This window comes from Leucoraja erinacea, chromosome 18, assembly GCF_028641065.1.
Source record: "Leucoraja erinacea ecotype New England chromosome 18, Leri_hhj_1, whole genome shotgun sequence".
In the NCBI taxonomy this organism is placed as follows: Eukaryota; Metazoa; Chordata; class Chondrichthyes; order Rajiformes; family Rajidae; genus Leucoraja; species Leucoraja erinaceus.
Genome location: NC_073394.1, coordinates 33161416 through 33187602, shown reverse-complemented (window position 1 = coordinate 33187602; position 26187 = coordinate 33161416). Strand labels below are relative to the sequence as shown.

Sequence of the window (26187 nt, the reverse complement as noted above, 5' to 3'; positions counted from 1 at the left end):
GGGGGAGTTGAAGTGCTGGGCCACTGGTAGATCAGTTTGGTTAAGACGGACTGAGCAGAGGTATTCACCGAAATGATTGCCGAGCCTGCGCTTGGTCTCGCCGATGTCGAGAAGTTGACACTCGGCACAGCGGATGCAGTACACGAGGTTGGAGGAATGTGGAATGGCCAAGATAGGGCTTAACTTGGTATAACGTGAACAGTGATAATGGTAATAGTGAGGTAGTGAAATCAGATGCAATTGCTACATTTAAGTGGCATTTATAGACAGGAACATTAATAGACAAGGTATGGAAGGAGCAAGGAACTGCAGATGCTGGATAATGCAAAAGGATACAAAGTGCTGGAGTAACTCAATGGGTCAGGCAGCATCTCTAGAAAACATGTGTAGGAAAGAACTGCAGATGCTGGTTTAAATCAAAGATAGACACAAAATGCAGGAGTAACTCTGCGGGACAGGCAGCATCACTGGAGAGAAGGAATGGGTGAGGTTTCGGCTCGAGACCCAGAACATGTTCTCCAGAGATGCTGCCTGACCCGCTGAGTTACTCCAGCACTTTTTGTCTTTTAGGGAATAGATGGATATGGTCCTAGTGAGGGCAAAGGGAATTGGTGCCGATGGGCAAAAAGGGTCAGAATGGCCCTGATGGGCCGAAGGACACATTTCTCTGCTGAACGAGTCTATGACTATGACATTAAATAACTGGTCTGGCATGTCTGGTTAAAAGTAACAAACAGAGTATCTGATTTAGCAACGTGCAAACTACTGAGGCAGCATTCAGGTGAATCTTGACATTCATTGTCGTTTTGCTAGTCATGGTGAATTGAATTCTGGAATCCATTGCCAAAATTAACTGGGCAATTTAACCAAAACAACAAAATAAAAGAATGTTGTAAATACTCTGGAGGTTAGGCAGCATGTGTGGAGAGAGAAACACATCAGTGACCTTATTGTGGTCGAACAGTTACTCTGGTTCTGGAGCCATAGGTGCAATTAATCTTTGTATAATTGAATGGGCAATGGAGCCAAATCTCACAGGAATAAAAATATATTGTTTTATATATCTTTTTAGATATGGCAATAATTGACAGATGCTTGACACCCCATTAAATGTAGCTATCACTAATCATTGGTGAGACAGAGTGCTCAGGGAGTTACCTGGGATTTCCCAATGTTCTACATAAGATTGTATCAGAGGGCTCTTGTGTAGAGTCAGTCATAAAGTGAGTCACAGAAGCTGTCTCTTTGGCCCACAGAGTCCATAATCAGCCATCAAACACCTATTAACACTAATCTCACATTAATCCCATTTAATATTCTCTGCACATTTTCTCCAACTCCCGTGCAATTTACAGTGAGCAATTAACCTATTCACTCCCATGTTAACCAACCAATTCCCACAGGATGCGGGAGGAAACCGGAGCACCCCGAGGAATCCCACGACATTACAGGGAGAACGTGCAGACTCCACACAGAAAGCTCCGGAGATCGGGATTGAGCTTGGACATTTGTCTCTGTGAGGCAGTGGTTCCACTCGCTGCACCCACCATGTTTTAACGGTGACAAATATGTTGGATCTAAAATGTGCAGCGGCTCCAATGACTGATGCATTCATTTGTTGTTCTCACTGATCTCATCAGTGGCATCTCATCAAACTGGAAAGTGTGCAGAGAAGATACATGTTGCCAGGACTCGGGGGGCTGGGCTATAGAGAGAGGTTAGGACTCTTATCTTTGGAGCGCAGGAGGATGAGCAGTGATCTTATAGAGGTGTACAAAATCATGAGAGGAATAGATCGGGTCTCTTGCCCAGATTAGGGGAATCAAAAAACCAGGGGCCATAGGTTTAAGGTAATGGGGAAAGATTTAATAGGAACCTGACAGGTAACTTTTTCACCCAGTATTGGGTTATTTAACGAGTTGCCGGAGGAGGTAGTTGATGCAGGTAGTATCACAATGTTTAACAACCATTTGGACAGGTACATGGATAGGACAGGTTTAGAGGGATATGGGCCAAACTCAGGCAGGTGAGGCCAGTATAGATGGGACATGTTGGTTGGTGTGGGCAAGTTGGGCTATATAGGAGGACCTGTTTCCACACTGTATGACTATGACTCTATGACTCGCTGAGTGTGTCATGTTCTAGAACATCAACGGCTCTCAATGGAGTGGACTGGATTATCCTGCTAACTTTCTCCATTGTCTCACCCTCTCCACATCACCTTATATGTTCCCTGCACATTTGGCCAATTGTCCCTGAATGCCTCGGTCTGCGTTGTCTGAATTTTGAACAGATACATGCCGTGGAGCCAATCATTGCCTGTATAATTACTGTGGTTAACTTGCTGGGTGACATGAGCTACTGTATGTAGGTGCCTGCTGAGTAACATTGCAGCAACTGTTCGAATAGCGAGTAGCCTTCATTTAATTGCACCTTCTGATTTAAAAAAACGATCACTGCTCATAAGTATAAATAAAAGACAATGCATCTATGATGTTGAATAGAAATGGTTTCAAAATTGGTCCTTGCTCATTACAATGGTTCTCACATACGTGGATGGAAATGGACAGCCAATGTTTCTGGTCAAGATCCTTCATCTTGAGTCCAGAGACGGGGCAGCGGACATTGTCTATATGAACTTTAGTAAAGGCTTTGACAAGACCCTGTGTGATAGGCATGCTTGGAAGGTTAGACCACATGGAATCCAAGACAAGCTAGACAATTGGATTCAGAATTTGCCTGCAAGGAGGTGTCAAAGGATAGTTGTGGGGGGTTTATTTTTCTAATTGGAGATCTGTGGCCAGTGGAGTGCTGTTGGGATTGGGACTAAGCTCACCGCTGTTTGTAATACACATTAATGATCTGCATGACAATGTAGTTGACATGGTTAGTACGTATTCAGATGCCACCAAAATTGGGAGTTTAGAAAAGAGTGAGGAAGGAATCTAAGTTTATCACAAGATCTAGAACCTTTGGGAAGATAGACTGAAGAATGGCAAATGGAATTTAATTCTGACCAGTGTGAAGTGTTGCACTTTAGTATATCAAACTTGGGCAGAATTTACACAGTAAATTGTATAGCCCTGGAGAATGTTGAAGAACCGAGGGATCTGGGAGTTAATGCGTGCAGTTCCCATAGAACAGTGGGCCAAGTCAAGAGTGTGGTGAAGAAGGTGTTTGGCAGCAAAGATAGACACAAATGCTATAGTGACTCAGTGGGACAGGCAGCATTTCTGGAGAGAGAATGGGTGACGTTTCGGGTAGAGACCCTTCTTCAGAGCCTGAAGAAGGTTCTCGACCCGAAACGCCACCTACTCCTCTCCAGAGATGCTGCTTGTCCTGCTGAGATAATCCCGCATTTTGTATCTATCTTCGATTTAAACCAACATCTGCAGTTCTTTCCTGCACAAGGTGTTTGGCATACTTGCCTTCATTGAGAAGGATACTGTATAAATGTTGAGAGCTGCACCGTCATTGGTACGACTACACATGGAGTAGTTGTATCTCAGCAAATCAGGCAGCATTTGCAGAGAGGGAAGCACCTGGAACACCTGGTGCAGCTGTACAAGTTGTTGGTGAGACCACACTTGGAGTACTGTGTGTAGTTCCGATCACCCAGCTACAGGAAGGATGTCATTAAACTACAGTACAAAGAGTGCAGAAGAGGATGATGCCTGGGCTTGTGGGCTCGAGTTATAAGTTGGACTAGATGTTTTCTTTGAAACACAGTAGGCTGTGGGATAATCTTATTGAGGTGTATAAGATCAAGAGGGGCATGGATGAAATGAACACTCACAATTTTTTTCCCAGAGTAGAGAAGTCTAGAGGGTCTAGACTTATAGTGAGAGGGGAGAGTTTTAAGAGAGACCTCAGGTGTAGCTTGTTCACCCATAAGATAGTCCACATCTGGAATGAGCTGGTTGAGGAAGCTACAGAAGCAGATACCAAAACGACTTTTAAAAGATATTTTGACAGATGTATGGATAGTAAGGGTTTAGACAAATATTGGCCGAATGCAGGCAAATGGGACTCACCCAATATGCAAACTTGGTTGGCATGGACAAGCTGGGCCAAAGGCCTTGTTCTATGCCATACAACTCTATGACTGCATGGGTCCTGGCTTGAATTGTCAACTGCCCATTTCCCTCCACAGATGCTGCCTGACCTGCTGAGTTCCACCAGAATTTTCATTTTTTGCTCCTCGATCCAGTACCTGCAGTCTTTTGAATTTCCATTCTTGTGTACTCTCTGACTATGTGTCTAATTCCTGATAGAACCTTCATCAGAATAAGTGAGTTCGGTATCTCACACGGGCAATGAATCATGGGATTTGTCAAAGGTCATTTGGGATAAACAAAGAATCTGTGTGAGATTTTTTCCCATCCTCAAACGATTGAAATATTTTCTTTGGCATCAGCACAAGGGGAAGAACACGAATGTATTTCACAAATTTCAGAGGGGTCTTGGATACTTTCTCATGCACATGTTATATTTTAATACACACACTACATGTCTTTCTTCTTCCGATTCTGTGGCCTACTAAATTAAGGATATTTACCACCACCCGCAACCATGTGCAAACGCGAACAGCTTTCTGTGAGGCGAGGGAGGGATGTAGCACCCTATCTATCTCCGCACGCAGGTCGCTAGGTCCAAAGTCAACGAGGCAAAGGGGGGAGAGCTGTGACTTGGGCAAAACAGCAGCTATGCAGAACATTTTGATGCGCCCACTGAAGTGGGTTCCCCACAACGCAAATCTTACCTGTGCCAACATGCCAATGTGGAAATATACTCTTTATGTTGGGATAACTATTACGTTTAGTCTAAGTGGCTCCCATGACAGTGGAAAAACAGAAGAAAATAGTAAGTTTAGGTAGTGGTTAAATCTCATTCTCCACCTCTGTGAGCTCCTACTGCTTGCTTGCCTTCATGGTTAAATATTTACTCTGCTGCAGCAGCCACCAGCCAGTAGGTATTAATCAGAAGTCCTGTGTGATTAGGCTAACTAATTTTCTTCCACGACTTGACTAGCCCTAAGCTAATCAACTGATCAGTCAGGAGACTTGTGACTATGTTTTGTACGACACAACTTTACTTACACATGTACATGCAGAAGTCAACAAACGTGCATGCAGCCCGTGGCTGTGAACTAGTGCAGTAAGAGGTGACAACCCCACAAATACTTTTCATATTATCTATTGATAGTTATAGAAATCATACATTTCATTTCATTCTTTCCCCCCCCCCCGCCCCCTGCCTCTGTCTCTAAAATAAAAACAATTAAAAATGGTTGTTATTCATCGTCACAATCTCACTCACTCACTGAAGCGGGCCAGCAAGCGACCAAGAAAAAGCCAATAAACCCACCAAAATCATCGTAGTTTTGTACAAATGAACCTTAAATACACCCAGTTAATAGTTTTTACAGCAGTATTTTCTTGCCTCGAAGAAGCCAAACTGGAAAATACGTATGAAACGCAGGTCAAAACAATTATCGATCGTAATGTATACACACAGTAGCTCAGCTGGTGAGAATGTTTATCCCGAATGACCCATGACCTGGGCAAACTCACGCATGTGCAGTTGTAATACCGAACTCGCTTATTGGATAAAGTTCAAGATCAAACAAACTTTTATTGTAGAGAACCAAGAATAAAACTTAAGACTAGAATGAAAAAAAGTGTAGGTTCTGGAAACCTGACATGGGAGCAGAAAATGCTGAGATACTCAGTAAATCAGGCAGCAACTGGAGAGAGAGAAGAGGTCGGAACTCTTATTCCTGTCTCCAGAGATGCTGCCTGACCTACTGAGTGTTTCTAGCAGTTTCTGCTTTTATTTAAGAGATGTAAGAAATTCTCTGAAAGAGCAAATCGGTTGAATTATAATAGAAAGGTACAATGTCAGAGGACTGGTATTGTGATAAAGAAAGTATGATCATTGGGTCCAATAGGGGTGTCAGAACTCATACCTGAAATTATGAAACTAGTAGATGTGGAATTCTGTTTCTAGTGTATAAGTTGTTGAAACTACTTTCCAACACAGTAACATCCAGCATCTTTACAGGGACGCCATTGAGAGGAACAGGTCGCGAAGCTGACTCTCTCCATGTGATTCCAGATCATGATTGTGCAAGACAGAAGCATTATGAATGGCCAGTTCAGAAACCACCATATACCACAGCAATTACCACCAACTTGGAGCAATCTCAACCTCGAAAGCAATGGTAGGATTTTGTAATGACACTAAATAAACAAAACATTTCAAACACCCATTCCAGGTTTTGAATATGAATATGACAAAAATGTATTACTGGGTTATGAATGCCTGACTTATGGGCACCCTACATATGAACAACCCACCATATATTATTAAATGCCATGTTTATTCATATACTGGTTTGCTCTTTCCCTCCACGTCCAGTAATTGTTCTTCCCTATCACTCTCATATATCTTAATGACATTTAATGCAATACTATGGGGATACGGTTAGCGTATCTAATATTGTTTGTTTTCTCACTTGTGAACATACTCTACTTAAGGACATGTGTAAAAACAGAACGCTGGGGGCCAATTGTATTTGAAAGCAAATTGAAAGCTCATTTTAAATCTCTTCTGACTTTCATTTCTCTTGACTTCAATAGAAATAAAATTTGGAAGTGATGTGAAAATACTTGCTGGGTTGTTATTTATCGATTTCGCCATCATGTCAAGTTCTGACTCGATGGAGAGCTGACAACACGACACAGTCATTAAGTTCCTTCCCCCATCTGCCAACGCAAACATCCAGTTCTCATACAGCTCACTTATGCCGCCTGCCTCCAATTTACTTGTAATATTTGTGCAATCAGCACATCATTCGAACCAATGCAAGGGGCAAGACTGTTATGTTATCAGCTGCACTCTTTTCAGCTTTGATCAATGAACACAATAAAAATGTGATCAAAAGCATTAACCAGCTGAATGTACACTCTCATGTATTTTGAAAATTTAATGGCAATGATGCTGAAAATAAGAACAGCTAGTGGCCCAGAACATGAATCAGTTTATTATTACTATTAAGCAAAGTGAACAACTCACGAAGTTAGTTTAGTTCAGTTTAGTTTAGAGAAACAGCATGGAAACAGGCACTTTGGTACACCGAGTCCACACCGAATATCGATCACCCATTCGCACTAGTTCTATGTCATCCCACTTTCTAATCCACTCCCTACATATTGACAGTGGCGCAGAAGTAGAGTTGCTGCCGTCCAGCACCAGAGACACAGGTTCGATCCTGACTATGGATGCTGTCTTAACGGAGTTTATACGTTCTCTCCTGCATATCCTTCCCATACTTGAAAGATGTACAGGTTTGTAGGCTAATTGGCTTGGTAATATTGTAAATTGTCCCTAATGTGTGTAGAGGACAGTTAACGTATAAACCTGCAGATCTTTGGGGTTTGGGTAGAAACTGGAGCACCCAGAGAAAAGCCGCGTGGTAACAGAGAGAATGTGCACATTCCGCACAGAGAGCCCTTGAGGTCAGGATTGAACCCGTGTCTCTGTGAGGCAGCAGCTTCATCAGCTGTGCTGCTCTGCCACGTGGTAAGTAATGCAACATAACTGAGTTACGTTGCAAGGACTGCTAGAAGCAGCATCAAGCACGCCTAAAGGGCCTGTCCCACTTACATGTCCTTGGCACGCAAATTACGTGACCTCGTGGTCGCGTTGAGGCGCACGGGCATCATATGGCCGCGCAGGGCCGGTCCCACTTAGAAGCGCGGATGGGTATGTAGTTGTGCGCGACATTGTGTGGGGCTCTGAAATTTTTGTCGTGAACGAAATCATCGCGCGCCAACAGCCTGTCGCGGAACTGACGGCCAAAGTGGGACAGCCCCAGGATCCTGGCGCAACACAATGTCTCACCTTCAACAGCAGCAGAAGCAGGCAAACGATCGCCGAACTCGGCCGGGGACTGTTGCGGTCCAGATCCGCCCCCACTTCTACTCCCAAAGCGGGGTCAAGAAAATTGAAGATAGACACAAAATGCAGGAGTACCTCAGCGGGACCGGCAGCCTCTCCGGAGAGAAGCAATGGGTGACGTTTCGGGTCGAGGCCCATCTTTTCAGACTGACGAAGAGTCTCGACAAGAAACGTCACCCATTGCTTCTCTCCAGAGATGCTGCCGGTCCCACTGAGTTACTCCAGCTTTGTGTCCATCTTCAAATGATGTCACGCGCTCCAGACTGCTGTGCGTACGCATGTAATCACGCCCGACCTTCGCGGGACCATTGCGGCTCAACGCGACCACGAGGCCGCGTAATTTGCGTGCCAAGAACACGTAAGTGGGACAGGCCCTTAACAAAGGTGGTGTCAAACGAGTACTGCAGCAAATGAATCACCTTCCAAAGATATCAGTCAGGAGTTTGATGGATGAATACAGCTGACTCCAACTACACTTAACAAGCACAAAACCATCTTCATCTATGAGGTGTTGGTATGTTCTCTCTGTGATCCTATGGGCTTCCCTCTGGTTTTAGTTTAGTTCAGTTTAGTTTAGTTTAGTTTAGAGATACAGCGCGGAAACAGGCCCTTCCCGCCGACCAGCGATCCCCGCACATTAACACCATCCTACACCCACTAGCGACAATTTTTACATTTACCAAGCCAATTCACCTACAAACCTGTACCTCATCAGATTGTGGGAGGAAACCGAAGATCTCGGCGAAAACCCACGCAGATCACAGGGAGAACGTACAAACTCCGTACAGACAGCACATCTCCCACATAGTCTCTCCTACATAACAAAGGCTGGCCAAGTTAATTGGCCACTGTGTGCAGGTGGATAATCAGTATGATTTGATCAGTGTGAGCGAGAAGATAAGGTTCAGGGAAGTAAGCGGGAAAATTGATTAAGGGTTTGCTCTGAGAGTCAGCAGAGACAAAGGGCTCATTCACCCCCTTCTGTGTCCCAAAGAAAGATGAAAAATCTATAACATATAATATAGAACAATGCAGCCCACTTGGTGGTCGCCCATTAAATCGCTCTGCATGTTCAGTTACTCTAACACCAGCTTACCGTGCCCACAGTCTGACATCTACAATAGTTGATAGTGACTCTCAAACCCACAGCTTCAACCATCAAGAAGGACAAAGACAGCAGGTGTATGGGAGCACCACCACCTGTATGTTCCCCTCTGTTGCACACTGCTGTGATGTGAAAATGTATCACCGGGCCTTCATCGTGACTGAGTCTAAAACCAGTAACTTCCTCTGCAATAGCCACATGGGAACACCTTCACTGCAAGGACTGCAGTATTTCAAGATGGCCGTTCACCATCACCTTCTCAAGGGCATCGAGGGACCTTGCCAGTGATATTGTCATTCCCATAAATGATTAAAAATAAGTCCTGGCAAAGCATTTATGAAGGACTGCATGCTTGTTAACCAGCCAAAGCCACAGTGGTGGACAGAGCTAAGGGATCCCACAACCAACCCTGCCAAATCCAGTTGTGATGAAAGGCAAACAATTAAGCAGGAAGTGAAGATTTTGAGATTGTCGCCATCTCCCAAGCCAATGGAGTCCACCATGTGATTAGCAAAGACAGCCCTGTTCCTTCAGATGTGTCGTGCATGATCAATCTCCTTTCCTTTCCTTGATCACCACATCGCAGAAGTCAGTCTCCAGCCTTTCCATGTGATAACAAGAATATACCCTGAGCACTGGATCCACAAATTCTATTCGGCCGGCCAAGATCCTCGCTGTAATCAAAAATCAATTAACTCCAGACATCTGAAATAAACAGAAACACTGGATAAACTTAATCGGGTCAGGCAACTTCTGGGTCTCGACCCAAAACCTCACCATCCCTTCTCCCCAGAGATGCTGCCTGTCCCGCTGAGTTACTCCAGCTGTTTGTGTCTACCCTGTAAAAATGGACTGGATGGAAGGAAGGGCAAAGGCTCTGATGAACTGGGCTGTGTTCACGACTCTGCAGGTTCAGGCGATTGAGAGCAGAGCAGTTGCCATAGCAGGTTGAGATGCATCCCGTGAGATGCTTTCTATAGCGCAACTGTAAAAGTTTCACAGAATCATGCAATTTGTCTCATGATTTTTTTAGATCCAACTGACACCAGCGTTATATTTGGTGAACTTAAAAGATCGATTTGGCTTTGTACTTGGCCACACAATCATGGGTGTGCAGGGAGTAGACCAAAGGACCGAGTCACAACCCTGGGGAGGGAGGGCATCAGTGTTGAAAGTCAGGATGGAGTCAATGTTACGACCAAACATTGACTGAAGTCTGCTGGTCAGGAAGTCTAGAAGCCAGTTGCAGATGAAGGCTACAGAATTTTTTTTTAATTTATTTTAAAAATATTTTAATTAGAAGCATATACATATCATAACCAAAACACGATTTGTTTACCAGTTACATATTAACACAGCGCCTGTTTTTTTTTAAATAGATTTTTTTGAAAGATAGAGCTATAGAGAGAATGGAGGGAGAAAAAAAGAATAAAAGAGATTGCCAATAACACAATTTTGGAGATTGTCCGTACATTATAAAGTATAATTATTCATCCAATCCTGGATTTAACTTTCAGTCAAGCTTCCGTTCTGCACCAATTTACCCTTTCAGAAAATCAATAAATGGAGACCATATTCTAGCAAATGGTTCTGATTTGTCAATTAAGACAAGTCTAATTTTTTCCAAATGTAAGGTCTCAGACATTTCCATAATCCACATTTTAATTGTAATCTCCATAGATGCTGCTGCACCCGCTGAGTTTCTCCAGCAATTTTGTGTACCTTTTAATTGTGGGGGTTGTTGGGTTTTTCCTAAATTTTAATATTGATTTTCCCCCAATTATTATACTATAATCAAGGAAATTTCTTGTAAGTTTTATGCTTTGTTCTGATATTCCTAATATTATTAGTTTTGGATCAGGATCCAATGGATATTAACAACTTCAGAAATAATTTTAAAAATAACCGTCCAGAAATTTTTAATTTTTGTACAATTTACAAAAGTATGAGTTAAATTAGCTTCTAAATATTGACATTTGTCACAGATAGGAGAGATATTTGGAAACATTCTGTTTAATTTTGTTTTAGAATAGTGCAGTCTATGTAGTACTTTAAATTGTATTAAAGAGTGTTTGGCATTTAATGAGCATTGATGTATATGTTGTAAACTTTCATCCCATATATCTTCCATTATGGGTTGAGCTAATTCGTTTTTCCATGCTTGTCTATATAGTTCCATCGACGGGATCTCACTATCTAAAAGAATATTATAAATGTGAGATATTAAATTATTTGTGTTAAGATGTTTATTCAAACATTCGTCAAGGATTTCTGGCTCCCTAGTTCTATATTATTGTGTATGTGATTTAACATAATCTCTAAGTTGTAAATATCTAAAAAAAATATTTGAGTGTAGTCCATGATTCTGTTGTAACTCCTGAAATGAAAGAGAAAAAACCTTTTCTGTAAAGATGTCGTACCTTTTTACTTCCATAGTTTTTCCATTGTACAAAACCTTTGTCCAACACAAAAGGTTAAAATGAAGGATTATTTACAATGGGGAGAAGGAGTGATAAATTATCCAATTTTAAAGTCATTTTTAAATGTTTCCAAGTTCGACACCACTATATATTATCGGATTTTCACTATGTTTTTAATGAATTTTGTGGGGGTTAACAAGATCGAGCCAATTTCAAAAGGTAAACAATCTTCCTTTTCCATCTTTAACCAATCTGGTTGTTGATCCATATCTTCCAACCAGAAGTTCATATTTTTAATATTAACTGCACAAAAATAAAGTAAAAAAATTGGTAAAGCTAATCCTCCATTCATCTTAGATTTAAATAAATGTTTTATACATATTCTATGGTTCTTATAATCCCAAATAAAACTTGTAACAATAGAATCAAGTTAAAAATAAATACATTTGGGGAGATATATCGGAATTGATTGAAATAAGTACAGTAATTGTGGAAGGAAAATCAATTTTTATGGCATTAATTCTACCGAGCATTGAGATGGGAAGTGTTTTCCAATACTGAATATTCTTGTGCAGTTTATTAAGTAAAGGAGGCAAATTTAATTTAAATAAAGAAGTATATTTCTTAGTTACATAAATTCCAAGATATTTAAATTTTTCATAGACTATTTTAAAAGGAGATTGTTGCAATGTATGTGGGTTAAGTTCCGTTATTGGCATAATTTCACTTTGATTTCAATTAATTCCCGAAAATGAGCCAAGTTGAGTTATAAGATTTAGTAAGTTTGGAATACTAGTTTCTAGGTTTGTAATGTATAGCAATACATCATCTGCGTATAAAGAAATGTTATTAACTGTATCTTTAGTATTATACCCATACATTTCTGGGTGGGCTCTAACACTTTCTGCAAGTGGTTCGATAGCTAGGGCGAATAATAACGGAGATAATGGACATCCTTGTCTACAACCTCTAGACAAATTGAATTTGGGTGATAACATTTGAAAGGTCGAGAATTTTAGGGATGAGATTATGCTGCTTTATGGTGTTGAAGGCTGAGCTGTGATCAATGAATGGTTTCCTGACATAGGTATCCTTATTGCCAAGAAGATCCAGGACTGCATGTAGTGCAAGGGAGATTGTGTCTTCTGTAGACCTATTTGTTCTTTATACAAAATTGGGATTCCAGATTCACCAAAAGACAGGTACCAATGCAGGCTGTTACCAGTCTTTCAAAGCATTTCATTATGGTCCATGTTAGAGCTACTGTGCGGTATTGCTTAAGACCAGTCACTTTACTTAACTTGGGGACTGAAATAATGGAGTTTTCCTTGAAACAGATGGGGAATGTAGACTAATTGAAGCCGGAGATTAAATATGTTAGCAAAGACTGTAGCCAGTTGATTGACGCATTATTTCAGAACTTGTCCAGGGACTCCATCTGGGACAATTGCTTTCCAAGAGTTAACTCTCATGAAAGGAGAACTGCCAGCAAGATGTAAGGAACAGATCCTGCAGGGGGGTGAGGGCCGCATTTAGGTGGCCTTTTTCTTGCTTGTTCAAAATAGGCATAAAAGGCATTGAACTTATCCAGTGGAGATGCTGCATTGCCAGAGATTTCCCCTGATTTCAGCTTGTAGCCCGTGATGGTATTCATACCCTCCCACAGTCACCTGGCATCCCCTTGATGGAATTGGCCCTCCATCTTGTTTCTGAGGTCTAATCGCAAATTTCCAGCAAATACTGGAAACCTGAATGAAAGGCAGAACAAGGTAGAGATACTCAGGAGGTCAGGCAGCATCTGTGGGGAGAGAAATTGAGTTCATGACAAAGATTCTTGTCAGAACTGCAAAATGTTAACGCTGAAAACCAAAACAAAAAGATAGTTCTCGTATAATACTCCCCCTGATGGTTAGCAGGAATGTTGTGAAGTTCCATCGTTAATTCCAGGATATTCTAGTAAAGTCCTGGAAATTTGATAAGCCCATTCCCTTCAGATTGCCTCTGCCAAAACAAGACATTAGCGCAAGACACAATTAGAAAAGAAGTCCATGGTAGTGCAAGAGGTGATTCAGAGTGTTCCATTGCTGGGGCAGGGTTAAGGTTGTGCAGATCGATTCAAGAACCTGAAGGGTTTGTAGGAAAGTAGCTGTTCCTGGACCTGGCATGTAGGACTTCAAATTCTGTACCTCCTGCCCGATGGTAGCAGCAGAAAAAGGGCATAGCGCAAATGGTGAGAATCCTTGAAAATAGATGCTGCCTTTTTGAGACAGCACCTCATGTAGATGGCTTTGATAGTGGGGACGGCTGTGCCTGGGATGGACCAGGCTTGGTCAAGTACCAGGCTGTACCAGGCCACAATGCAACCAGTCAGGATACTTTCTACAGTGCGCTTGTAGAAATTATTTTGTGAATTGGTGACATGTTGAATTCATTTTTTAATTCTAAGAAAGTCGAGGCATCTTTTGGTGGGACAGTGATCCACTGTGTGTCAGTCTATGTGTTTGTATCCAAAGCTCTGGAGTGTGACTTGAATACAGTCCCACCAAAGAGGAGCCACATACAAGACCACATCAATAAGCTAGTGATTCTGGGTGACAATAGACAATAGATGCAGGAGTAGGCCATTCAGCCCTTCGAGCCAGCACCACCATTCAATGTGATCATGGCTGATCATCCCCAATCAGTACCCTGTTCCTGCCTTCTCCCCATATCCCCCGCCTCTGCTATCTTTAAGAGCCCTATCTAGCTCTCTCTTGAAAGTGCCCAGAGAACCGGCCTCCACTGCCCTCTGAGGCAAAGAATTCCACAGACTGACAACTCTCCATGAGAAAAAATGTTTCCTCATCTCCGTTCTAAATGGCTTACCCCTTATTCTTAAACATGTAACATCTTCCTAGTTTTGTGAAGTCTGGTTGTGGTTGCCTGGCCAACTAGGATCAGCTGAGCAGGCCAGAAAATACAACTGAAAGGAAAACAAGAGGGAAAGGAATGGTAGCATGAAAATTGCTCTGAACTAAAGAGAAAGATAGAGCTGAAGTCTGAAGGGTCTCACCCCAAAACGTCACCTATTTCTTTTCTTCAGAGATGCTACCTGACCCCCCGCTGAGTTACTCCAGCATTTTGTGTCTATCTTTGGTGTAAACCAGCATCTGCAGTTCCTTCCGACACAGAAAGCAAGAGCAAGTTATCTGACGTTGGAAACTTTAACAGATTGCAGTGTGCCCAGACACAAGATGAGATTTTGTTTCTCAAGTTTGCATTGTTCAGAAGGCCACAAACAGAGTGGGTCCATGATGGTGAATTAATATTGCAGGCAATGGGAAGCTTAGTGTCGCTCCGGGGGCAGGTGGCAGGTGCTCCGTGTGGTCTGCACGTTGACATAACATTCCCATGCCTTTTGTATCTCCCAGCTCCAGGCGGGTATTGTGGAGGCTCATGGCTGCAGGCACCTCCCCATCTCTGGACCAAGTACCACGTGTGGGAATGGCTCCAGCACACGCTGGACGCCAACCAGCTGGACGCCAACTTCATTCGCTTTCACGACTTTGACGTGACCGGGGAGCAGCTGTGCGCCATGTCCTTTGAGATCTTCAGCCGTGCGACCGGTCCTCTGGGGCCACTTCTCTTCAGCAGCCTGGAAAGCCTAAAATGGAGCAGCAAGTTTCTCCCACCAATGGGGCAGCCACTAATGGCAGAGCAGAGAGGCAAGTATCACGCTGGCTCGCTCGAAAACTCGGGATCAGTTGTGCGAACACAGCCACTCAGCTTCACAACCTGTACCTTACCACCAACTATATCTCAGATGATATACGTTTAAAGAGAGGCAACACTATAGCAGATTGCCATAAAGTGGATCAGCTCAGGTAGGCAACTTGGGCGGCATGGAAACGATGAGCCGAATGGTCTGTTTCTAAACCGTATAACTCTATCGTTCTATGGCCTAACAATGTCCTCATCATGTCATGCCTTGTTAATTGAATGCTATTAACCTGGGATTAGGCTGGTGATTCTAGCCTTTATTGTACTGTTTATCTGTACATTTTGTATCCCCCAAACCTATCCCGCAAACACTTTGCCCCACAAGCTGCCTTACTCTTGTGCAGCAATTAGTGTTGTGGCAGGAATGAAAAGGTTCAGAGCTTGATGGGTGGCTTTTGGCACCTCCACTAAGAATATTTTTAGCCCTCTTGGCAAGTAACATTATACATTAGGTCTGGAGACAGGAAGCTTTCACCATACAGCTTCAGGAGCCCCAACAACACCACTCACATAACAAAATCTCCTAAATTACGGAAACAGATATTGAGCAGATAATGCATCATGCATCCTAATATTCTTACGTAAGCTGCTTAAAACCACTGGTGGTTATGTTTCTAAACATCATTCCCACGGCCCCAGCACCCATTCCCCAACTTGCCACAGTCCTGACAATTACAATGTTTTGCCTCCAAATAGGTCCACGTTCCCAGAATATGCTGGGTATAAGGTTGAGGATGGGTGACGTTTTGGGTCAGGACACTTTTTCATGAAGAAGAGTCCTGACCTGAAACCTCATCCATCACTATTCTCCAGAGAAGTTTCATGATCCGCTGAGTTACTCCAGCCATCTGTGGGGAATGCAGTGGAAAGTTCCCTTGTAGAACTAGTGTTAAAAATGCCTCATAGGTGACTAATGGGCACGCCACAACAACTCTCACCATCAGTTAAGATGAGAGATCATGGCAGTGGAACATAAAATCCAGTCAGTCTAATTCAATTGCACTCAATCTCTCCAGGAGATTTCATTTGATCTATGTGAGATAACATTAGTAATCAGATATTTTATTAGGGCGAATTGAACACCCTGAGATGCAGCACAATGTTAGAGCACCCTAACCTCATCCCGTGGCTATTATCGAAAAACAGATCATGGCAGCTGCATGTAGACACAATCCCCCCCAAAATCCCTGTGCTGTTAAAAAGGGGCGTTACCTGGAATAGAGCAAATTTGGGCACATTCTGGAGTATTCGACTGTCCTGGAAATTCGTCTCCATTCTTGGTGGTTTTTCTCTTCACCTTATCATTTTTCTTCCTGGCATAAAAGTTGCCGAATTGACCCATAGTCGTGCAACAGGCAACATTCTCCTTCAGTATGATTTCCATTGTTCCTTATGACTTGCAATTGGCCGAGTGTTTGTTGCATTGAGAGATGGCTACAGATTACACGTGCTGGGCATTACATGCTGACAGCAGCGAGAACTTGCAGCATATCAATGCAAAACTTTGCACCAAAACCAATTAAGTTAATGAAAGGGTGGCAGAGCGGCACATTGGTAGAGTTGCTGCCAATTACAGCGCCAGAGACCCAGGTTCGATCCTGCTGACCGTATGGAGTTTGGCTGTTCTACCTGGGACTGTATGGGTTTTCTCTGGGTGCTCCAGTTCCCTAATACAGTCCAAAGATGTAGGTTAATTGGCTTTGGTAAAATTGTAAATTGTCCCTAGTGTGTGTAGGATAGTGTTAAGGGCCTGTCCCACTTGCATGCGATTGCATGCGTTTGGCGCGACCAAACGGAAGCGGAGTTCACGTGAAGTTCGCGCTAAGTACGTGGTAAATACACGCTAAGTATGCGCTAAGTTCGCGAGTGACGTCATTTGCGTCATACTCACCAATCAGCTGGGCAGGAGGCGGGCCGACTGAATGACGTTGTTGGGTGTCGCACGGCGTCGGGCGGTGACGTCATCGCGCAACGCCACGCGCTAGGCATACGCCGTCAAGACGCTCTGTACGCCATCTAGGCGCTGTGCAAGACCGCAATGCGCCTGCGTGCCGACAGGCCATTGGCGCGCGAAGATTTTGCCAGTTATTGCCAGTTGTTCGGAGCCCCGCGCGATGTCGGGACCAGCTCCCCACAACTCCGCGCTTCTAAGTGGGACCGGTCCCATGTGGCCATACGGTGCCCGTACGCCTCAAGCGACCATGTTTGGTCGCGCCAAACACATGCAATCGCTTGCAAGTGGGACAGGCCCTTTAGTGTACGAGGTAATCATTGGTCAGCACGGACTCGGTGGGCCAAAGGGCCTGTTTTCGTGCTGTTTCCCTAAAGTCCAAAGTCTAAAGTCAAATTAAGGTTAACACCAAAATTACCAAGTTTTGACCAATGCCACTTTCCAGTCTATATCAGTAAATTTGTTGAATTTGGCCTCTATCAAAGAATTGCAAATCAACCAAGAGTTGTTCTCTTGCAGAAGCATTTTTTAGTTGGGCATCTCCAGGTGAGTTAAACAGAGCACAGACCAGGCCACTGAGACACCAGACATCATGGAATTAATTCTGGTGGTGGCTCGACTTATTTTACATTGGAGCCTTAAGGTCTACTCTCAATATATTTATGTTATGCAGTTATGTTAAAGAGCGGGATGGCCACTTAGCAGGTGTTCACCAGAGATAAGGACACGAGTGGACGAGAGTAAGTCCATTATGTCTATTCATCCTACATTGAATAACCCATCCCCGGCTCTACCACAATTTCCACCCAACAATATCATGGAGGCAATATATGTGGTTGCTTCTCCCCCCTCCCCTCCCCATTCAAACATTTCACAGGCTAAAAGCAAAATAAACTTTTAAGTGTTTTGCAACATTAGCAATATCTGCTGCACCCCTCAGCACAGAGATTGAAGGTCTCACAAAGGGTCTTTGATCTGAAACGTTAGCTGTTTCTCTTCCCACAGATTTAGTGCTGAATGTTTCCAGCTTTTTCTAGTTTTATGTCAGATGTCTAGCAGCTACAGGTTTTATTTTTGATTTTCACCAAGAAAGAACTAGTCTTGTAGTCACCAGGCTATATCGCCGTTAATCTGCTCACAGCAAACTCCCAGAAACAGTAGTAATTATTTTTCATATGTCCGTATGACATAGAAGGAGGACATTTGGGCCATTGAAGCTATACTAGCCCTATTGTCCCATCATCCCATAACCCCACTATTGTCCTGTACCTCATCTTGTTTCATATGCCCATTGCTCTGATTCTCCAATAAAAAACAAACTGTTGGAGGAACTCTGTGGGTCGGGTAGCATCTGTGGAGGCAAATGGGAAGACCACTTTTCGGGTCGGGTCCCTTCTTCAGAATGATGGAGTCAAGGGGCAATAAATGATAGAAAGATGGGAAGGGGTGGGGCAAAAACTGGAAAAGGGATGGGTGGATATAGGCAAGGATGGATAGATGGGACAGAGAGTCAGGTAGGGGGGGGGGAGAAGGCTGGAGATAATAACCGAGGCTGGAGGTGACGTGAAGAAGAAAAAAGAATGCAAACTGTGGAATCTGATAAGAAATGGAGGGAGGGAAGTAAAATGTGGAACCGGGTGAGATATGGTGGGTGGATGGGAATGGAGAGGGAGAAGAGTTGGTAGGAAAGTAAAAAGGGAGACCCGGAGTAAGGAGGGATGTGTGATGAACAGAGGAGTTGGAGGAGGGTCTAGGAAATGGATGACAGGGGCCGGGAGAGTGGAAAGAAAGATGTATGGGGGTGGAGAGCTGGGTAGATGAGAAGGAGAAGGAGAAGAGATTTTTCCTGAAATTAGAAAATTAAAGGTTCATGTCCTTGGGTTGTAGGCAAACCAAGCGAATATGAGATGATGATCTTCCTGTTTGCATGTGTTCCCACTCTGACAGGGGAGAAAGCCGAGTAGAGAGAAGACGGTGTGGGAATGGGAAGGGGGATGGGAGTGGCTGCCACGGGGAGCTCCAGCAGGTCGTGGTGGACAGAGCACGGATGTTTGGCGAAACAATCACCTAGTCGGTACTTGGTCTCACTGATGTAGAGGAGGTCACATTAAGAGCACCAAATGCAACAGATGAAGTTAGGGGAGGTGCAAGTGAATCAGTCTCATCTGGAAGGGCTGCCTGGGTCCCTGAATAGAGGTGATGGATGTTGCATTTCCTGCTGTTGCAGGAGAGAATCTGGGGAAGGGGAGGAGGATGTGCGGAGATGAGCAAACCGAAGAATCACAGAGGTGGTGGTCTCGGTTGAAAGCAGATGGGGAAGGGAAGATGTGGTGGCGATCACGATGAAGCTGGCGGAAATGTCAGGGAATGATATTGTATGTGGAGGCTGGTGGGTGGAATAGGTTTCACAGTCACATCTGGCTAGATGCACAGAGACGTTGACATCTGGCTGGTTCCATGGTGGGAGGAGAGGATGACAGGGCGAAATGGAATCTGTAACATGGAAGCTACAAGCAGCATTGGCTGGTCCATCTGTCTTCATTTAGCTCCGTGGCCAGAACATGAATGTGGGTATGAGAGAGCCTGTGAGCAGACTCTCAGGCATTCTCGATCAGGAGGGATGTGAATAAACTCAGCTCCTAGCCAGAATGAAGTGCCGGGGTAATTCAATTCTTATGACAATCCAAAAAACTGCAGATGCTTGAAATAGTAAATGAAACAGAAAATAATGGTAAGGCTCGGCAGGTCAGTCAGCATGAGCGGAAAGAGAAACAGTCAACGGTCCATGAAAGGAAGAGATGCAAGTTACTTTTATGAAGGGGGGAAGATGGGGGAGAGATGGGTTTAACAAGGAGAATGTTAGGGTGATAGGCTGAGCCAAAATGACAAAAAAAAACTGCTCGAGAAACTTAGCTCGTCAAGTGCGGCCACTCTGTGTGGGGGGACATGGGCAGATGATGTTTCAGTTGGAGACGGTACATCAGGGCTCAGCAGATGCTGCTTGACCTACTGACTTCCTCCAGCAGTTTGTGTTTTGCTCCAGATCCCAGGCTCTGCAGTCTCCCACGTCTCATTATGATTCTTGGTCTGTGTAATGAGCTGTTAATGTTAAAGTGATGAGACCTGCGCAACAGACTTGCACAAACAAGAGAGGAAAATCTGAATCTTATTCTTAAGCAAATTCCAAGCAATAAGCAAACACAGCTTGCAAGGTGAAAGTAAATATGATTGCTTTGAATGTGGGGGACTGGACCTGGGGTTGCTTGTCAGTGAAACTAACAGCTGCAGTTGAATTTGGATTCATACCAATAATGCTCACTTCATTTTGCAATCACTTGGTTCATAGGTTCATAAGTTATAGGAGTAGAATTTGGCCATTCTGTTCATCAGGTCTACCCCGCCATTCAATCATGGCTGATCTACAGTATACTTACCTCTCAACCCCATTCTCCTGCCTTCTCCCCATAATCCCTGACACCCCTACTAATCAAGAATTTGTCAATCTCTGACTTAAAATTATCCATTGGCTTGGCCTCCACAGCCTTTTGTGGCAATTAATTCCACAGATTCACCACCCTCTGACTAAAGAAATTCCTCCTCATCGCCTTTCTAAAGGTAAGTCCTTTTATTCTGAGGCTATGGCCTCTAGTCCTAGACTCTCCCACGTTGAAACATCCTCTCCACGTCCACTCCCTCCAGGCCTTTCACTATTCTGTAAATTTCAATGAAGTCCCCCTCATCCTTCTAAACTCCAGCGATTACAGGGCCAGTACCTGGTTTCGGAGAAATGTGTATAGTAAGGAACTGCGGATGCTGGTTTACACCGAAGATAGACACAAAATGCTGGAGAAACTCAGCGGCACGTAGCATTTCTGGATAGAAGGAATGGGTGACGTTTCGGGTTGGCAAGTTCTGCTATTTCTGAAGAAGGGTCTCGACCCGAAACGTCACCCATTCCTTCTATCCAAAGATGCTGCCTGTGCCGCTGACTGTTACTCCAGCATTATGTGTCTGTCTCAGGAGAAATGTGTGCCTGTGTTGGATCTTGCAGAAATCAATTGAACTCATCAAAGATTTTAATCACAACACAGGCTAAATCATCTTTTGAGCAGGTATCAAGAAAACTTGGCGATTACAGTATTTGTCATGAACCTCCATTGAATAATTAACTTAATTTTGTGCCTTTACATTCAGGTTCTTTTGTCACTGACATGGTATTCCCAGTGAATGACACCATTAAATCGTTTGGTAAGTACCTGTCCATTCATTCAATTGATTCAGCGTTATGGAGTCTTATTACATTTATTAAATTAGAAAAAATTAACATGCTTATTAAAATACAAAGAATATATCAATCAAAACACAGGTGTCACCTGATTCCCCACTCAGCTACAAATCTACACAGCACAATGTTGCCACTGCATAGAACAAACCTCTCAATCCCCACACAACCAACACCCCAATGGCAATGTTCCTAATACCCGCACCCTGCACCTTCCCAACCCACAGGCTTTCTCCTCTCACTTGCACAATGCACACCCCTCCACACCCACAGTTCCCTCTCCGCTCACATACTGCCCCCTTCCCACACACACTGCTCTTTCACCTGCCACATACAGCCCCTTCCCCACACACCCACACGGCTTGATCCCCAGCCGCACATTGCCCCTGTTCCCCCAAACACTGTATTCTTCACACCCACACACATCCACCTCACCTACTATGATATTCCATTCACAATAGCATTCTGCCCAATCCTTTACCTGCACGAAGTAACTGCAGATGCTGGTTTACACTGAAAATAGACACAAAATGCTGGAGTAACTCAGCGGGACAGGCAGAATCTCTGGAGAAAAGGAATGGGTGAAATTACGGGTCGAACGAATGTTTGAAGAAGTGTCTCGACCTGAAACGTCACCCATTCCTTCTCCCCAGAGATGCTGCCTGCCCCGTTGTGTTACTTCAGCACTTTGTGTCTATCTTCAGTGTCTCCTTTACCTTTGCTGGGATCAATCTTCTGCCCCACCTGCCCAGCTTTTTATTGCATAATGTTCATATCTGCGTTGTTTGTGGGTGAATATTCGTAGCAATAGATTCCTTCACTCCGATCATCCGCTCTTCCGTTGAGCAAAAGTTACAAAGGCTTGAAACCACGTATCTTCAAATTCATGAATAGCTTCTTCGCCGCTGTTCTCAAATAACTGAATGCTTCTCTTATAAGCTGGGGTGAGGTCTCCGATCTCCAAACCTACCTCATTGCGGCCCTTGCACTTTTTTTAATTTGCACTTTCTCTGTAGCAGCAACGCTATAACACTGAAACATTATATTCTGCACTCTGGTATTTTTCTCTGTTTGCACTACTTGTTGTACTTATGTAATGGCTTGAGTGCCATCATGTGTAGCATGATGTGACTGGGTAGCACATAAACCAAGTGTTTCACTCTATCTCGGTACACATGATAATAATAAACCAATACTTATGACAAGAATAAAACTAACACTTAACAGATACCATGATTGATCTCTGCCATATCTGAAAGAAATGGACTCCCATGTGTTCGTTACCCATCATGGATCTTACATACTCGGTCAGAGGTTGTGCATGGAGCTAAGGGCAACAAGGGCTTGTTGATCAGGAGCCTCAGCTCTTTCCAAACACTACCTAGGAATGGATTTGGAAAATTCATGCCTTCCTTTGAAGAATGCATGGAACAGACGCACGTTTGGCTTTCTCTGAATTTTAACTTTTTTTTAAATTAACTAGCACTCACCAATCTCCCAATCCACCTCCTTGCAGCTCTTGCACTTTTTATTAGCACTTTCTCTGTAATCTTAACAATATTTACTACACTGTTTCCTTACTCTTTTTGCACTACCTGGTCAAGAGTCAAGAGTGTCAAGAGTGTCTCATTTCACTGCCACCATCAGAAAGGAGGTGCAGGAGCCTGAAAACCATCACTACAGGGTTAAAGACAAAAGCTTCTTCCGAGCAACCATCAGGCTCTTGAACACTACAGTACACTAACCTCAACAACAATGATCTTCTTTGGACTGTGTCTTTCATTGCACTTGTGTGATTACCTCGTTTTACTATTTTAGTATTCTATTATTTATGTACCAGCAACAGTACAATGAAATTCTTACTTGCTGCAGCTTAACAGGCCTGTAAACACAAAAACACACAGAGATATATGTAAAAATAACATCATACGTTTATAATCAGTTACAATACAACATATTTCTGTGCTCCATTTTTCTTACATGTTCCATAAGTGTGCTGGTTGATAGTGACATTTTCAACCGTAAATTATGCCTGGTGCCGGTAAGTTGGCATACAGAATCAAAAGATAGTTGACGGGCACGTGGGACAGAATAAGTTGCAAGGCTACAGGGAAACAAGTGGAGGGGGGAACAAGACTGCTGGGATTGCTCTGATGGGAAGCAGCATGGATCTGATGGGCTGAATGCCTTCCTTCCAAATTGCAATGATTAGTTGCACTTTAGCTCATTAGTTAAATTCTCATGCTCATGATGACCAGTATTACATGGCCTTGCCACACTTTATGCAATTACAGAAGTCTATTAGCAGATATGAAATAAAGGGGAAATACAATGTCCCTACATTAATGGCTTTATATGTCTGTTTTGAATTTCATAACAATCAACATGATTCAGAAGGAAGTTGGATACTTAACAATCACAATGGCCAGCATAGACCACAGTCCATAGAACAGTATAGCACAGGAACACGCTCTTCAGCTCGTGATATCTGTGCCTAACATGATGCAAAGTTGAAACAAATCTCCTCTGTTTGCACATGATTCATATCCCTCCATTCCCTTCCATATCCCTTAATTCCTTATTATGTTAAATTTTATTGCTGGCTTTTCATGCTGGAAGCCTAAGCCCTGGCCTGAGGTTTAGTATTCTCATTGTTCTAGATGCGGTTGACGAGGGAGATGTGGGAAGACCAGAGATTACATTGACGTCTGTCCCCCAAGACACTCAAGGTAATACCAGGTCAGGAAGTTGACATGAGTATCAAATCTAAAGAGTTGAGATTCGGTAGGTTGCTGCTTAGATATGAATTAGTTGAATTATGGATATGTACTGTATCCATTTACACTATCAGATATGTATACCTGACATTGTTATCTGCCATGATGTTGGTGAGAATAACCTAAAGGGTGGTGGATGGATGGTTGGGGAAATGGAGATGGAGGTCTGTCATTGCAGGGGGCAATGAAGACCACATGGTTCCTGACATAAGACAAGGGGTGGGTTATTCATGGTTGGAGGGTGTGGGACCTTGATCCCAAAATTATGCCATCATGATGGTGGGGGAAAGAAGAGATGAAGAGTCCTGAGGCTTTCTTCCTACTCTGACAAATGTCCACCGAACATGGCTCCATCAGCTGCTCCACGGTTGACAACAGGCATTGTGGGAAGCATTATGATGTCATCAAGGAGCGACATACAATGACGTCAAGCCCAGGCATCCGGCAATGGAGGCATTGTCAGTGGTGACGGATGTCACTGGGTGGGAACGGCCTTTGGCTGATTATTTGACTCCATTTGCAGTGATTGGGCTTGAGTTAGTGGATTAACCAACTGAAATAAATAAAACTGTTCCCATAATAATCATGTCCTTGCAGATTGTCAAGATAAAGATCACCAGATTCAGTCCCAGAGAGGAAATGGGAAGAAGCACAGTAAGTAAATGTCTAAACTTGATCCATTATTAGGCTTCAAGCATCTTTGATGAATAAGTTTATCAGATACCCAGGGAAAAGGTGAATCCTGGCTGCTCGGGGGCAATTATCAGTGTAGATTCTTAGATTGGATTCAACATTCATAGAGGTTTGAGTAAAGGAGCAGGAAGGTTCTACTGCAGTTGTACAGGGTCTTGGTGAGACCACACCTGCAGTATTGCATACAGTTTTGGTCTCCTAATCTGAGGAAATACATTCTTGCCATAGAGGGAGTACAGAGAAGGTTCACCAGACTGATTCCTGGGATGTCAGGACTTTTATATGAAGAAAGGCTGGATAGACTCGGTTTGTACTCGCTAGAATTTAGAAGATTGAGGGGGGATCTTATAGAAACTTACACCATTCTTAAGGGGTTGGATAGGCTAGATGCAGGTAGATTGTTCCTGATGTTGGGGAAGTCCAGAACAAGGGGTCACAGTTTAAGGATAAGGGGGAAATCTTTTAGGACCGAGATGAGGAAAACATTTTTCACACAGAGAGTGGTGAATCTTTGGAATTCTCTGCCACAGAAAGTAGTTGAGGCCAGTTCATTGGCTATATTCAAGAGGGAGTTAGATGTGGCCCTTGTGGCTAAAGGGATCAGGGGGTATGGAGAGAAGGCAGGTACAGGATACTGAGTTGGATGATCAGCCATGATCATATTGAATGGCGGTGCAGGCTCGAAGGGCAGAATGGCCTACTCCTGCACCTATTTTCTATGTTTCTATGTATCTTCCAGAGGCTTGACTGGGCAGATAGTGCTTTGGTGATGGTGGGGCAGTGAACAACTAACTGAGGCTGTGAGTTAGTGACACCATAGCCAGATTCATAATGTCCATAAACTCGAGCCCTTAGTTATTATTGACCTGCATTTACTCTAAATTGTTTTAAAAGCATTCCATGGCCTTGTCCCTCTCTACCTCTGTAAGATTCTCCATAGCACAACCCTGCAAGATTTCTGCATCTTCCAATTCTGACCACTTGACCATCACCCATTTCAATATTTCACTGTTGACAACCATGCTTTCAGCTCAGGAACCTCCTGAATCCTTCACTCATCGTACAATACTCTCTTCTTTAAAAGGTTCATTGATATCAGGTCATCTTGGCTTCTTGCTATGTAGATCTTGTTATGTAGCCAGATTCAAATTTTGTTTGCCAATATCTGTGACACACCTTGTTTTCGTTGCTCTTTATAAATGCACATTATTATTGTGGTTGATGTTCATCCGGGAAGC

At 43.4% G+C, this 26187-nt stretch overlaps 1 protein-coding gene across 10 annotated transcripts in view; it reads left to right on the top strand.

Annotated features, from left to right (window-relative positions):
* Positions 1-26187, top strand: part of LOC129705889 (ETS homologous factor-like) — a 55017-nt gene that overhangs the window by 9066 nt on the left and 19764 nt on the right. For 5 of the 10 annotated variants that reach the window (XM_055649766.1, XM_055649769.1, XM_055649767.1 and 2 more), the window contains 5 exons: positions 6064-6223; positions 14898-15191; positions 21392-21445; positions 24140-24208; positions 24854-24910. In XM_055649766.1, coding sequence (XP_055505741.1) covers positions 6121-6223; positions 14898-15191; positions 21392-21445; positions 24140-24208; positions 24854-24910 — 577 coding nt within the window. In that variant the 5' untranslated portion in view covers positions 6064-6120. Of the gene's footprint in view, positions 1-6052; positions 6224-14897; positions 15192-21391; positions 21446-24139; positions 24209-24853; positions 24911-26187 lie in introns of all 10 variants that reach the window. The other 5 variants (XM_055649771.1, XM_055649761.1, XM_055649770.1 and 2 more) reach the window with 3 other exon arrangements.